Source organism: Chrysoperla carnea, chromosome X (assembly GCF_905475395.1).
Source record: "Chrysoperla carnea chromosome X, inChrCarn1.1, whole genome shotgun sequence".
In the NCBI taxonomy this organism is placed as follows: domain Eukaryota; kingdom Metazoa; phylum Arthropoda; class Insecta; order Neuroptera; family Chrysopidae; genus Chrysoperla; species Chrysoperla carnea.
This window is the reverse complement of record NC_058342.1, coordinates 33,785,097-33,798,545: the sequence shown is the minus strand read 5'-3', so window position 1 is coordinate 33,798,545 and position 13,449 is coordinate 33,785,097. Positions and strand designations below refer to the sequence as shown.

Below are 13,449 nucleotides of genomic sequence, written 5' to 3'. Positions count from 1 at the left end.
ATCGAACTTGATTTGAATTCGAAATTTGTAACCTTCTTGGATAAATAATTTGACTTCTCCGACCATGTAAAGCTATTTTCATTGCTGACGCGAAACTATAGGATTTTACCCTACCAAATATGATTTATTATTCATGTATTCCCTATCACCCATAGAAGTTTTCACTTAAAAAATATATTTTACTTGGAAGCCAGTAAAATGCTCAAATTAATTTCTTCCTAGTTAAAGCATTTTTCTTGAATTTGAAATTATCGAGGTTTTTATTTTATCACGAAAAAACAATTTTTTTAATTTTTATGAGATTCCTGTTAGAATTTCTGCAAATATTTTCGTGAACATCCTGTAAATTTTGAAGAAAAATAAACAAATTTTTGAATTTTTGATTACAAGTTTTTTTTTTTTTTTTTTTTGTAAAATAGATTTTGGTATTTTTTTAAAAAAAATGTACAATAAAAAAATAAATTAAAAATGTTTTTCTTTCTTTCTGTTTTCTATGTAAGTTTCGGTTTACGTTTCTCTTGGATTTTGGCAGCCGCTTTTTTTTTCATAATCTGTAAACGTTTATCAGCACTTGCACTAACAATATTTATATTCGGTATAACAATACGTTGATTATTTTGCGCTGAATTCGAGCCAGAATTATTCGATGATGGGGATTTCGAACCAGAATGCGTTGAAGTGCCTGTGCCTGTACCAGAAGAAGAAGAATGTGATGAACTTTTATTCGTTCCCGAATATTGTTTCGATGTTGATGTACCAGATGATGAATTCGATGGTGAACCAGACACTTTTGAATACGATGAAGAACCTATTGAACGTTTTAGGAAATAGCCCAAATAAAATTCCACGAAACACCAGACGTCTATCTATATACAGGGTTTTTCATTTCAAATCACCCCATACCAATTTATATATCATTCCATACCAATTTATAGAATTATGGCGAGCTTTTATTAATTTTCGAAAGTATTTTCTAGAATTTGATTTCGATTTTCGAGAATGCTTCACAAGACACACTAGTGGAACGAACCTACAAATTTTCAACTCTCTATCTTTTCTAATTTTGGAGAAAATGGACACCAAAATAATTTTACGCCCTCACGGACAAACAAACGTGACATTTACGAAAGACTCAATTGAACTATGTTGCTCATTTACGAACTTAGCCTCACTTTTTACTCATTGCTTGATATCTCATTTCGTTTTTGAGTTACCGTGTCCACAGGCAGACGGACAGCTAGAAATGGAATAATTAGGTGATTTTATGAACACCTATAACAAAAATTTGTTCATATAATAGACTTACACTCCGCTGAATATCGATATTTCGATTGTAACACGCAACCATCGTCAGTAGCTAAATTTATTTGACGGTTGCGTTACAATCAAAATATCGATATTCAGCGGAATGTAAGTTATTGGAATTTATATTTTTTAGATAGAATTTCTGAATATACAATTTAATTTCGAGTATCGCGGTATTTACTTCAATAAATATGTCTCAACTCGAAGTCAATAAATGTTCACATATGTATTTATCGATTAATCGTTAGAAGCGATGTCGCAATAACTGATTTTGACTAGATGGAACGCACATATAAATCGGTTGGGATAAGTCTAAAAAAAGACTCTGTATCTACGTTTAAATTATCTACGTTTTTTTTAGAATACCATAAATTAATTCTAAATGAATGGAATCACGTTTTTGGAATTCGTAAGAAACACAAGAGAAATTAGATACGTGTTCATATTTTTATTTAAAGCAAATATTAGAAAAAAAAAATGAAAAAAGCGAAAAATTATTTTCTACTTATTTATATAATTGAGACTTTGAATACGAACTTCCACCTTTCGATGCTGATGTGGACGAATGTCTTTCACTCCCTGAACCACTGCCACTACCGCCATTGTTACGACTACTGCTACCCGATGAATGTTTTGATGCTTTTCGAGCACGATACTAAAAAATAATATTTAACGATTCAGATTAAATATCATTTCATCGAAAAATTTATTGATATGAAGGGATGAAAGGATAAGGGATGGGGAATGAATATCCATTCGAGCCACATACGAATTTCAAAGGTTACATTCAGCGAAAAATAACTAACTCCGAAAAAAATAATGTATTACATATCTAGGGAGCAAAAGTAAAGAATATCTCAGATTCCATGTTCATTTGACTTCTCCTCGGGCGACAAACATGAGATCAGAGACATTCTTTACTTGCTCCCGTGGTATGTATACTATTTTGCCGCTCAACGGAGGTGGAAAGTGGCTTCGTTTATCACAGCGGACGAAAAAGAAACTTACTTTACAAGTTGAACAAATCCAATTCGTATTTAGCTCCGAATCCAAAATGTATGGAGTATGACATTCTTGATGATACAGAGCATGACAAGAATTACATTCAATTAATTGGTTGCCAGCACTCACGTCCATATCCCTAAAAACAAAATTTACATATATAAAAAAATATCGTGTCACGGTGTATGTTCGGGATTAACTCCGAAACTACTGAACCGACTTTGATCAAATTTCGTAACTATCTGTAATTTGTTCCAACTTAAACGATAGTTTTTTTCTCAATAAGAGGGTGGGCAGAGGAATGAAGGTTTGTTTGAAAATCCGTCAATTTTAAATCCACTACTTGATCGATTTTAAAAATAATGTGGGCTCTGTTTTCTTTTCTAAAATATTAGGATCCCGTACCAAAAAATTAAAAACCTCTGAAATTGTTAACAAAAGCGGAAGCAAGTCAGAGCAGGGGAAGTGAAGGCTATAGAACGGTAGTTTTTATTTTTAAACTTGAAATTCTCCAGCGAACACGATATTCATTGACTGTTACGCCGTACGAAGTTCGACGAGTCAGCTATTAGTTGATAAAAATTTGTTGGTTCATAATTTATCTTGACTTTTATAAGAATAAACTCGTCAAAACTTAGGTTAAAGTTATTCGGATACTATCGTGTGTTTAGAGTGAGAAATTTCGCTCGTGAGCTTAGATTTAATTTAGCGTGAGCTCAGATTTAATTTTTTTATTTAATTCGAAAATTTTATTTTAAAATTGGCATATCTCGATCAATTTTGAAGCTAGAAAATCGAAAAAAAAGAAAATGTGCATAAATACAGCTAGAACTTTTAATCGAATATTTTTTGAATAGTTTTTTTTGTAATTTGTAAAAAACTGATTAAAACCCCCCAGCTACCACCCAAAAAGAGGGTTAGGTACGCCCCTGAGAGGCTGACTTTTTTTAAAGAAGTGTTTACACCATAATAAGCAACTGTAGAAAATTTCAAAGATGCATTAATTTTTTTATTTAGATATTTAGTTTAATTGTGCTAAAGACTGTGTATGGTTTTGTGGTTAAGATTATTGTGGAAGTATTGGAAATGCTTACCGACATGTAACACATGTTAAATCATCTTTTAAAAGTGTAAAAACTAATTCATTATCCGAATTTCGACCGCTGTCATCTTGTGATCGACGTTTTGCAGGCACTGGTGCAGACACAACGGGTGTTTCAATTGCAACTGGAACAACCTCACGCTAAAACAAAATATTAATTCATTTTATAATCCACACAACCCAAGCTGACATTTTATAAACTGTCAAATATATATTCGATTCCACATTAAACCGAAGTTTTTGTGGTTTCGTGGCAAATACAAAGCTGAACATTACCTTAAATCGAATGTTATCCAAGGATCGTGTATTTCCATATTTTTTAATGATAACCTCCTCAAGTAATTTATATAATTCCTCGTATGAGGATTCATCTTTGGAATGCATAAGCTCAATTACACGATTGATATGTGCATCGTCCGTGCTGCTACTACTCATTTTTTTAAGTTAAAGCTCAAAATTTACCGTTACCGGTTCATTTGAAGGTAAATATTTTCTTAAATCACTTTTGCTAAAAGTGGCTTTTTGGCCCTTGCATTCAATCTGTGTTCTACGGGTTGGCCATGCCTTGGATGGAGTCGAATTAGCACGAGTCTGCGGGTTTTTTTGGCCCTTGAATACTGTTTATTTGATTCTTGAAAGTTAGGTTAACCTTATCACTGATCCACTGATACTAATTTAAATTTATTAGTCTTCATTTTAATCGCAACAATTACTACATTCATTAATTTATCACTTTTAATGCAGCCGTAAAATTTCAAAAAAGTTTATTAAAACTTGAAAAATGTGATTGAATATTTATTATAAAATTTTACTATAAGTTTCTGATTTATTGAGGGGAGGGGGTAGTTTACAGTCAAATCTAACGAGAGTATTTTTTACAAGATTTGTATGGGATATACTTATACAGAGCGTTCAATAAACCCGTTCGGCAGATAGGCCAGGTACTTAGTACTTCTCGATGATGTGCTGTGTTTACCGGGTGTAACATAATAAATAGGCAATATGAGTGACAAAACAAGCACTTTGGTATTGACAGGGCATATTAGATGGAGGGGACAGCTAAATCGATCGCAGCGTTGTTAACTTATAAAAATTGCAATAAATCGTGACTCATTTTCAATTGTTAAGATGTAAATGGTATTAAAAATGTCAAATTAATGTAATTTAATGTAAATAAACATAATCACTCATTTAAATTTGTTAGAAAATAGTATTAAATTTTCAATATAAACTATGTAGACAATCCATAGACTTATATGTGCATCCATATAATTATAATACATAAAGTAAAACCTCCCTGAAATAAAAATCATGCACGGAGCGAACAAGAAACATATGTCCGGAAACGAGTACTTTCATAGTTACAGACCTCAGAGCTTGGAAAATTGGTACCGAATCTGTCTCGTCTTCAGAAGAATGTTTTTATAATAATATTATTTAATTTGTCAAGAATAAAAACAAAAAAATTCTTCATATTTTTACGAAGACTATAAGACGAAGATTTCCATTATTTTTGAAATCTTGATTTAGCAGCCCTATTCCCGAGACATTTATCGTACTAAAATGCTTGTATTGGTATACCCTATCAGCCACTTGAATATTGACCATTGTTCTGTTACACCCGGTATTTATGACATGATGTAATATAACTGTTTTATAAAAAAAAAGAAATGATAAAAAAATTTTTTCAATAATTTTCAATAAATCATATTTCTGATAAAAGCCTTGAAAAAAAATGAATGTAGAAATGATAATTTTTTTAATTTCATCCACAGAACAAATTTAAATCATTTAGGGTTCAGTTCAGTGTATTGTATACAATTTGACAACTTGTTTTGACAACTTATTAAAACTGTCAAAACTCAAAACATGTTAGAAGCAAGTGATTTAGAATATAAAAATTTTGAAAAAGAAACACATAGTAAGTTATAATTTTATTTCATTTTTTTAATTTTCATTCTTTCATAAAAAAACATACAAAATAAAAAATCACTTATCATTTAGTACGAGATTCATCTCCAAAAAATGGAACTCTCTGAACTAGTGAATCAAAGGTTTTATATAAGATTCATTTTAATGATAACAGTGGTATAAATTTATTCCTAAATTTGTAATGGCTAGAAATATTGATTATGGAAACAAAATTATCTAATTAGTAAACTTTCCATTGGCGTAACTAGAAATGGCCAAGCAGGTTGGTTTTCTGCAGGTGGAAATAACATGAATGAAGGCTTCATCATTCTCCATACAAGCCTTGCAAGTGGGTAAACCGTAATAACATAGCAAAAAAGTTCAAATTCATATATTTTCCTTTTTTCTTCTATCGATATACTTCGTAAACTCAGTTCAATTTAAGAATTAAAGACTAAAATTTACATGAAATAAGGATTATTTTTGATTTCAGAAATCGCCGGTAAAACACAATTGAAATTATATGGTAATTTTTTGGAGAAACATAATGAAGATCTTACAAATTTGGAGTACAATCTACAAAAGCATGTCAATTTATCAGATCCAATGTATAATCTTATTGATATACAAGTAAGTGCCATTTATTATCAATTATTACACTACTAGCTTTAACTCGCGGCGTCGCCCCCTTATTAATACAATTTATAATTATCTCAGAATCATCTCTGTATATAAAAAGTGTCCACCGAAAAGCAGAAAATTGATGGTGCTGCTATAGCAAAAGTGTAAGTTTTAAAAGAAAGTAATTAGAGTAAGATAAAGATCTAAACAAGTTGTTAGAGAAGGATAGAGAAGTATTCTCATCAAACACTTTTTGCTACATAAGCGCCATTCTGGTCAATTTTAGAACAGTTATTTTGGACACTTTTACTTTAAGGTGGTCTTCCTGAACTCTACCCTTCATATGTGTAATATAGTTAGGATGGATTCATTTAGGGTGCGTTCCACTAACCTTTCACAATGCTCAAAATATTTCTTCAGCCGTTTGAATGATTGATTTAGTGAAAGTAATTGTAGAACCATTAATTCTTTTAATAAAAAACAGGTCGGGAATAAAAATTAATCGTTTTTAAAAAACAATGTTTAACAATTTCTTTTTTAGAAATTTGTTTAATAATTTCTTTTTTTTCTTTTTAAGTTTGAAGCATGGGAAGATTTATCGATATTACAATTGGTACAGTCTGATAACAAGATCTTTAGTAAAGTGTTAGCATCGTTAGCATCTGTTTGCGAGGAAGCCAAAATATTAACCGAACAGGGCAAACAAAAATTTTTTAACGAGCTATTATTTTATGGCAAAGGTAATTACATCTTTTTTCACTGACAATGAAACATCCTCTAACTCATAAATAATTCTTAATAATTGATTTTTAGATTCAGATGGTGGTAAACTAAACTTAGATAATTTAAGTAAACTTTTGGAACTTTTACAAAATTTATGTGGATCAATAAAATGTGCTAGGGAATTAATTACATTAATTATTCAACAATTAGTTGCAATTACACAAAAAGAATCTAAAATACCAATAAAAACGTCGAATATTTTTTATATGGTAAGTTTAGTTCAGCCCATAAAACCATTTGATTCCATTTACATGCAGTAACGGATCCAGGAAAAAGTAGCATAATTTCCAGTTTTTAAATCTGTTTTTAAACGCCATGAGATAGCAGCCGCCATGTTATTACGTCATACGGTTGTGTAATATCAGCGCCAAGAACATATATATTAAGGACGCTAAGACATAAAACTAGCGTGGAGAGGATAGCAGGAAAAAAGCGCCTACTGCTAATCAGGCTGTCTTTTGTTTTCAATCAATTGAACAATGTTAATTAATTTTCAATCACTTAGGCAGCCTGATTCGCAGTACAAAGTACGCAACGACCGATTATTAGAACCCGCTCAGATAGGCGCCTCAAATTCAGCCACGGGCGCTTATAGCTCGGCATAGGAGGTTTCATGTTCTTATATATGTGTTCTTGATCAGAACATTTACACAGTCAACTGACGTCATGACCACAGAGCAATATGGCGTTCACTAAATGAGCCACTTTTCAAAAATGAGTGTATTACCCTATTTGGAAGGGCTAAAAATTGAATTTTCTTTGATTTTCAGGATGTATGCGAAAGTTTAGCAGATATTTTGGTATATATTGTAATTATAGAAAATTTATTAAATAATCCAGTGATTAAGAATAGTTGGGCCACTTACAAGCGAACGTCTAGGACGGCCCAACACAGCCATAAAGTATTCCAATTACCGTTAGATCAATTACGCGCATTCGATAAACTTCTATATCAAATTGAATCAATTCTTTTGACCGATAAAATTTTCCAGGTATGTAACTCGAAAACAAAATACAGTCTAAATCATGTATAACGACGAATTGGCCGGATATGATTTCTTTTTTTCTCTTTTACCCAATCGATACTCAAAATAGAATTATTTTTCAGAATACAATTGAAGCATGTTTAGATGATCGATCGAAATTAATTGGAAAAAATTCAAATTTTGGGGATGAATTAATGACATATTTAACAAATGTACTGGCGGATTTAGAAAGAAACGATGAATCTTTAGATCGTACCCAAAATTGGCTACGAATAAATACATTAACAGTTTTCCATTTTCATATGTTTGGCAATGCGGAAAAGAAATATGTAAAACATTTACTCGAATTTAATAAGAAGGTAAGTTCTATTTGTTTCGAGATTTCGTTTAAAGAGTATTTTTTAGAGAGTGTTTTTTTTTTTTTTTTTTGATTGAATAGATGTGTGCGGCGACACTCGTTGGTAATTTGTTGTGGTATCCAGAGCAATTTCTATCTCGTCATATTCCAAATTTATTACAAATATTTGATGAGCGTTATGTCCAATCAACAGTCGTCCAACGGCAAGCTTATTTGACAAATAAAGCTCAGAATATTTTGAAAGATACGCTTGCATTGTGTCATCAGGTAAATATATACATTAACATATATATACAGGGTGGGCCATTTTATTCTATACACCTAAATTAGAGAAACCCGAAGAATTAGGTCCAATCTGATGCCAGAACGTGATGTCCCCCATTAAACTCTGCAGCTATTTTTAAAGTTATTTTTTGATTGGTTAACTACAAAACGAGATATTTAGGTGTATAGATTAAAATGCCCCACCCTGTATATGTCACTGCCAATTAGCTTTCTTATCCGTCCAATTAATAGCCTTGCCTTTTGGCCTGAACGATATTCAGCCATTCAACTTGGATTGAAAACGTTTACTACTTGCCTAGCCGAGTTATTTAAATTTACTTCCACTTTTTGACACGTGGCGCTGTGAAACACACACACAGTGTCAATATGGCGTCGACAAGGAACAATATTGTTAGTGTTTTTCACAGTTTGATTGCGTGTAGTGACAAAAATTGGAACTAAGTATTTAACTCAATTTTCAGACGTGTAATTGGATTCTGCAATTGGATAAAATGGTCAAAGATGGTAAAACATCACAAATGAAATTAGCGGATTGTCAACAACGATGTACGTTGTTCATGAATGGTATCACGTTAGCGCATACAATAACGCATACGTTACGCTGGATAACAAATATACATGCAGCTGAAGGGAAACCAATTAATCGAACGGTTCTTATGTGTATTTTTCGGTTGAATTCGTTGGTGAAAGGAATTTTATATACTTTTAAATTACATTTTGATAAAATCAATCATTGCATTTCAATAATTATTCAATATTTACAATATCAAGTCTTGTCGATTACATTTAATTTAAAGGTTAGTTAAAATTCACCCTGTATCCAGGAAATTGAAGGGATTTAAAAATTCGATAATTTGATTTGTTTTAGAAAAGCATGACACAAGATAAATCATACAAAGATAAAAATTTAGATGTAATTACTGCATTACGTATTGCAGAACAATCGTTAAGTGCTCCACCAACAGATCGTCGTTTGTTAATTATACGATTATCGTTAGCAGCTACAATGACGATTGCTGATAATGTTTACGGTCAAATACGTAATCGATTGCAACAGATATACATATTGATTAATTGTAATCGAAAATTAATTGAATTCTGTGATGTATCTTTCATCTATTGGCATCAAATGTTACTTCGAGTTTATTTTCAAACGATTTTCGATTCGAAAGTTGACATGTCCAAAGTTTTAGTAAGTAATTCAACGTTCAATTTTCAAACGTTTGTCGAATTACCGCGGTTTCACTGTACTTGAATATTAATTTCAGTATACATTTTATGGAATCAACGATTGTCTAGAAACATTAACACCTGAAGATAGCTCAACATTTATCAAATATTTAGAATCAAGTTTCGATGAAAAATTAATGCTACCATTATGTCAAACAATAGAAATTAATTTACGTTTACAAACGCATGCACATTTACAAGTTGATGCACCAAATCCGTTCGAAACGAATAGTGCTCATGTACGATCGTTATTAGAAATGAAACCGATTCGAATTGCAGATCATTTTCTTTATATTAAAAGTAAGTATCGTTGAGTGTTCAAGTGTTCATACGACTCAACTATTTCGAAAGTGAAACAAAAGCATGTTATTTTTAATCTTTATGCCTTACAAAAGGATGCAACGTTCGAAATAATTGAGTTTTTCTGGGCACATTCTGTATTTCAAAATTAACTTTATGGATTTTTACAGCGAACACGGAAAATTATTTAAGTACAACGTTTTATAATTTAGCCACAGTTGTTTTGCATGATTGGCACACGTACGGCGAAATGCGACGTTTAGCATATTTCAAGCATAAATTAGATACTGTTGAGGATTATTTACCAAATCAAACTTTAGAACAGGTACCAGAAAAATTTTTAATCACTTCTTACATCCCTTACAAATCATCCCTGAAAACTGCTTTCTACTTTTTCTTTTTTTAATCTTCGTAAATCAACATTGCGCCCTCTTACATGCGGCCCTTCATATAAAAATTTGTTCTTTTCAATTTGGCACTTGTGGCATCCTTCTCATACAAATTTGTTTATTTCTCTTTCCCTGGAGTCCCTACCCGATGGCTGCGGGGCCATCTTGAATCACATAGAAATTTTTCAGTTGATTTGTGAGGGATAATGGTTGAGAAAGTTTGATTTCATAATGTTTTGTTTTTAGGGATTGGACGGCTTAGAAATAATGCGAAATATTCATGTATTTGTGTCAAAATATTTATATAATTTAAATAATCAAGTATTTATCGAGCAGTGTAGCAACAATAAACATCTGAACACGATTAATATACGACATTTAGCGAATTCGATACGAATGCATGGAATCGGTATCATGAATACGACTGTAAGTTTATATTTTCTTCTCTATTCATTAATTACTCTTCAAGAGGCTTAACCCAAGCTCATGATCATCGAGCCTTGGGCGCTCCTATATATCGTCATTTTTGATGTCGGTATGTAAACATTGAATGACTTTGACATCTTTCAAGCGATTCAATTCATTAGACATGTTTTTCACGCTCAAGAATTCACTTATAGCGTTTTCTATGTCTATACAGCTCTATGGTATTATCTCTATGTTTTCCAAGGATCAAATCGTTTATTTTTTTTTCCAAAGCTGTTCAATGCATACCGGACATACAAAATGGCGGCGCACTCAATTTAAATTTTAATGATTTTTTTGTTTACAGGTAAATTTTACATATCAATTTTTGCGAAAAAAATTTTTATTATTCTCGCAATTTATGTACGATGAACATATTAAATCACGATTAATCAAAGACATTCGATATTTTCGAGAAAATAAGACTGAACTCGATCAAATGTATCCATTCGATCGTGCTGAAAAATTTAACAAATCAATACGAAAATTGGGGGTGACAGCTAATGGTGAAAGTTTTCTGGACTTGTTTCGTGTGTTAATCAGTCATATTGGTATGTTCTTTTATTTTAGTACAATGAAACTAAAAATTTAGAAGAAAAATTAATGCATCTTTGAAATTTTTCATAATTGTTTATTAGGTTGTAAAAAATCATAAAAAAAAATCGATGCGGAAAATTTCAAAGATGCATTAATTTTTTCTTGGTTACCATGATATTTTATTTGATTTTGTTGTGCTATTTATGATCATATACCCTATGTTTCATAAAAATTGTCCACTCATTATTCATTTTGTTACTAATATAGTGTTTTGTTTTTGGTTTTTTTATTTTAAAGGTAATGCAATGGGTTACATTCGTATGATACGGTCTGGTGGTCGACATTTCTGTGGAAATGCCATTGCATTTTTACCAAATTCCGACACAAATTATCAATTTGAGTTAGAAAATTGTTCAAAACGTACCGTAAAAAGTGCAGAACAATTATTAAAACAAATTGAAACGTTAACAGAGCATTTTGACGAGAAAACCGAATATTTTAAGGTAAACAAGAGTATTTATTATTTAACTAGTTCAGCGGTCGTACGATTTAAATCGTCTTTAAAACGTTCGGCTAAAAAAGCTAAAAAAGCTTCATGTACTTAAAATAGCATCTCTTACCCAGAGACGTCTCGACTTCGGGTGACAGGTTGTTCTTTCTCAAGGAGGGCACAGAAGTCCCCCTTGGTCTAGGTGCTAGAGATTCATTTGCGGTACCCCTCTTATGTATTATTATTCCCCATGCATGCTGGTCTCTAGTTAAAAAAACTAACTCTGCCATCTTTCATGCTTTTTTAAAATCTAACTCCGCCGTTTTTTTTTTTTTTTTAGTTACTTGTGGAAGTATTTGCACCAGTTTTTCGTAATCCAAAAAATATGCATTTAAGAAATTTTTATGCAATTGTACCTCCGCTAACAATTAATTTTGTTGAGCATACACTCTTCTGCAAGGAAAGATTAAATAAAAAGAATAAAGAGGGGGCATCCTTTACTGATGACGGTTTTGCTATGGGTAAGTTTACGAGTTTTGTTGTCAGATGTCGGACTGAAATTACTAGCGTTCGATATTTCGACTTACGATTCCAATTTTAAAATAGGCTTGAATAATTTTTGTTTGTAAATTTAGGTGTGGCATATATTTTAAAATTATTGGAACAAGATACTGAAATGAATTCGTTGCATTGGTTTCAATCGGTGCGCCAGAAATACATGCGCGATAAACAACAATTACTACAGCAGAAAACTGATGTGAACAAAGACGATCTGAAATTGCAACAAACATTACCTCTTACGGAAAAACGAATCGTAAAATATCAACAAGTGAGTAATCATTACCTATATTACTAGCTTGGCTCATTTTTCATGAAAATCATTCTTCTCTGAAGAAAAATCAAAGCCTACAAAGTCAAAAGACAAGCTGAAACATCGAAATGTTTGTTGGCAATGTAAAGGCAATGTTAGATCAAAGTTTTCGACCTCGGTAAACGACCGAATCATGAAAAATTCTTTCTTCTTCTTCTGGATTTGGTAAATTACGTAGCATCTTGCTGTTTCAATCGCTTTAACGTAAGAGTGACCTGATACCCAGGTCAGCCTGACTGTGTTATTCAGTTGCAAGGTGGTCCTCGATTGAAATCTTGACGCCCGAACGGAAGGGTCCAAAGTAAGACCTCACTATGTGAGAAGATGTTGATATGTGTCCCACTGTATTCTTTCGTGTTACATATCCGGGCACTCTTTAAAACTTCCACGTGTGCGTTTTTAGACATGTGTCTACTTTGCCGCATATCTAATTCGGCTCCACCCGTGAGAGTTTCTCTTAAATCCGCCACCAATTCTAATCTATGATGTTTTATTTTGTTACAGGAATTCGACCTTCTATACTACAATTTAAGTAGTGCAAGAATATTTTTCCAGTGATTATAAATTATTAGTTATTTTGTACAATTAAAAAGTTGTTACCGATACCAGTGAAAAAACAAAATGAAAAACAACAAATGCCTAAAAAAGTATTAAATTGAAAATGGCCTCATAACTTTGTGTTACAAAAAACAAAACAATATTTTATTTTTTTAAATAATATTAAAAAATTTATTCAAAGTATCTTTTTTTGGAAATTAATTTATTTTTCTAACGTTCCATCGTCATCCATATTGACCTGGACAATAATTTTTGG

At 31.8% G+C, this 13,449-nt stretch overlaps 2 protein-coding genes across 3 annotated transcripts; one reads left to right on the top strand and one right to left on the bottom strand.

Annotated features, from left to right (window-relative positions):
• Positions 1-476: 476 nt before the first annotated feature.
• LOC123302774 (integrator complex subunit 12-like) lies at positions 477-4,309 on the bottom strand. 2 transcript variants are annotated; one of them, XM_044885862.1, is made up of 5 exons: positions 3,686-4,309; positions 3,402-3,550; positions 2,314-2,446; positions 1,849-1,960; positions 477-808 (listed from the first exon to the last, which is right to left on the bottom strand). In XM_044885862.1, the coding sequence occupies exons 1-5, from the start codon at positions 3,842-3,844 to the stop codon at positions 492-494; spliced, it is 870 nt and encodes a 289-aa protein (XP_044741797.1). In that variant the 5' UTR covers positions 3,845-4,309; the 3' UTR covers positions 477-491. The 2 variants fall into 2 exon arrangements, with proteins under 2 accessions (XP_044741797.1, XP_044741796.1); XM_044885861.1 differs by having other exon boundaries at positions 1,843-1,960; positions 3,686-4,305.
• LOC123302719 (WASH complex subunit 4) lies at positions 4,307-13,296 on the top strand. The gene is made up of 18 exons (XM_044885782.1): positions 4,307-4,350; positions 5,185-5,330; positions 5,814-5,950; positions 6,519-6,681; positions 6,755-6,933; positions 7,495-7,716; positions 7,833-8,069; positions 8,150-8,335; positions 8,815-9,150; positions 9,222-9,545; positions 9,622-9,883; positions 10,054-10,208; positions 10,519-10,698; positions 11,045-11,288; positions 11,572-11,777; positions 12,105-12,285; positions 12,400-12,593; positions 13,140-13,296. The coding sequence occupies exons 2-18, from the start codon at positions 5,279-5,281 to the stop codon at positions 13,191-13,193; spliced, it is 3,312 nt and encodes a 1,103-aa protein (XP_044741717.1). The 5' UTR covers positions 4,307-4,350; positions 5,185-5,278; the 3' UTR covers positions 13,194-13,296.
• Positions 13,297-13,449: the final 153 nt, after the last annotated feature.

Bases quoted from the DNA above. Each gene is read 5' to 3' on its own strand.
- LOC123302774 (XM_044885861.1), bottom strand. From the start codon at position 3,844: ATGAGTAGTAGCAGCACGGACGATGCACATATCAATCGTGTAATTGAG. The intron at 2,447-3,401 runs GTAAGCATTTCC...TTTTGTTTTTAG, and splicing joins TTAACATGTGTTACATGTCG to GGATATGGACGTGAGTGCTG. The intron at 809-1,842 runs GTTCGTATTCAA...AACGTTCAATAG, and splicing joins ATCAGCATCGAAAGGTGGAA to GTTCTTCATCGTATTCAAAA.
- LOC123302719 (XM_044885782.1), top strand. From the start codon at position 5,279: ATGTTAGAAGCAAGTGATTTAGAATATAAAAATTTTGAAAAAGAAACA. The intron at 7,717-7,832 runs GTATGTAACTCG...ATTATTTTTCAG, and splicing joins TGACCGATAAAATTTTCCAG to AATACAATTGAAGCATGTTT. The intron at 9,546-9,621 runs GTAAGTAATTCA...TATTAATTTCAG, and splicing joins TTGACATGTCCAAAGTTTTA to TATACATTTTATGGAATCAA.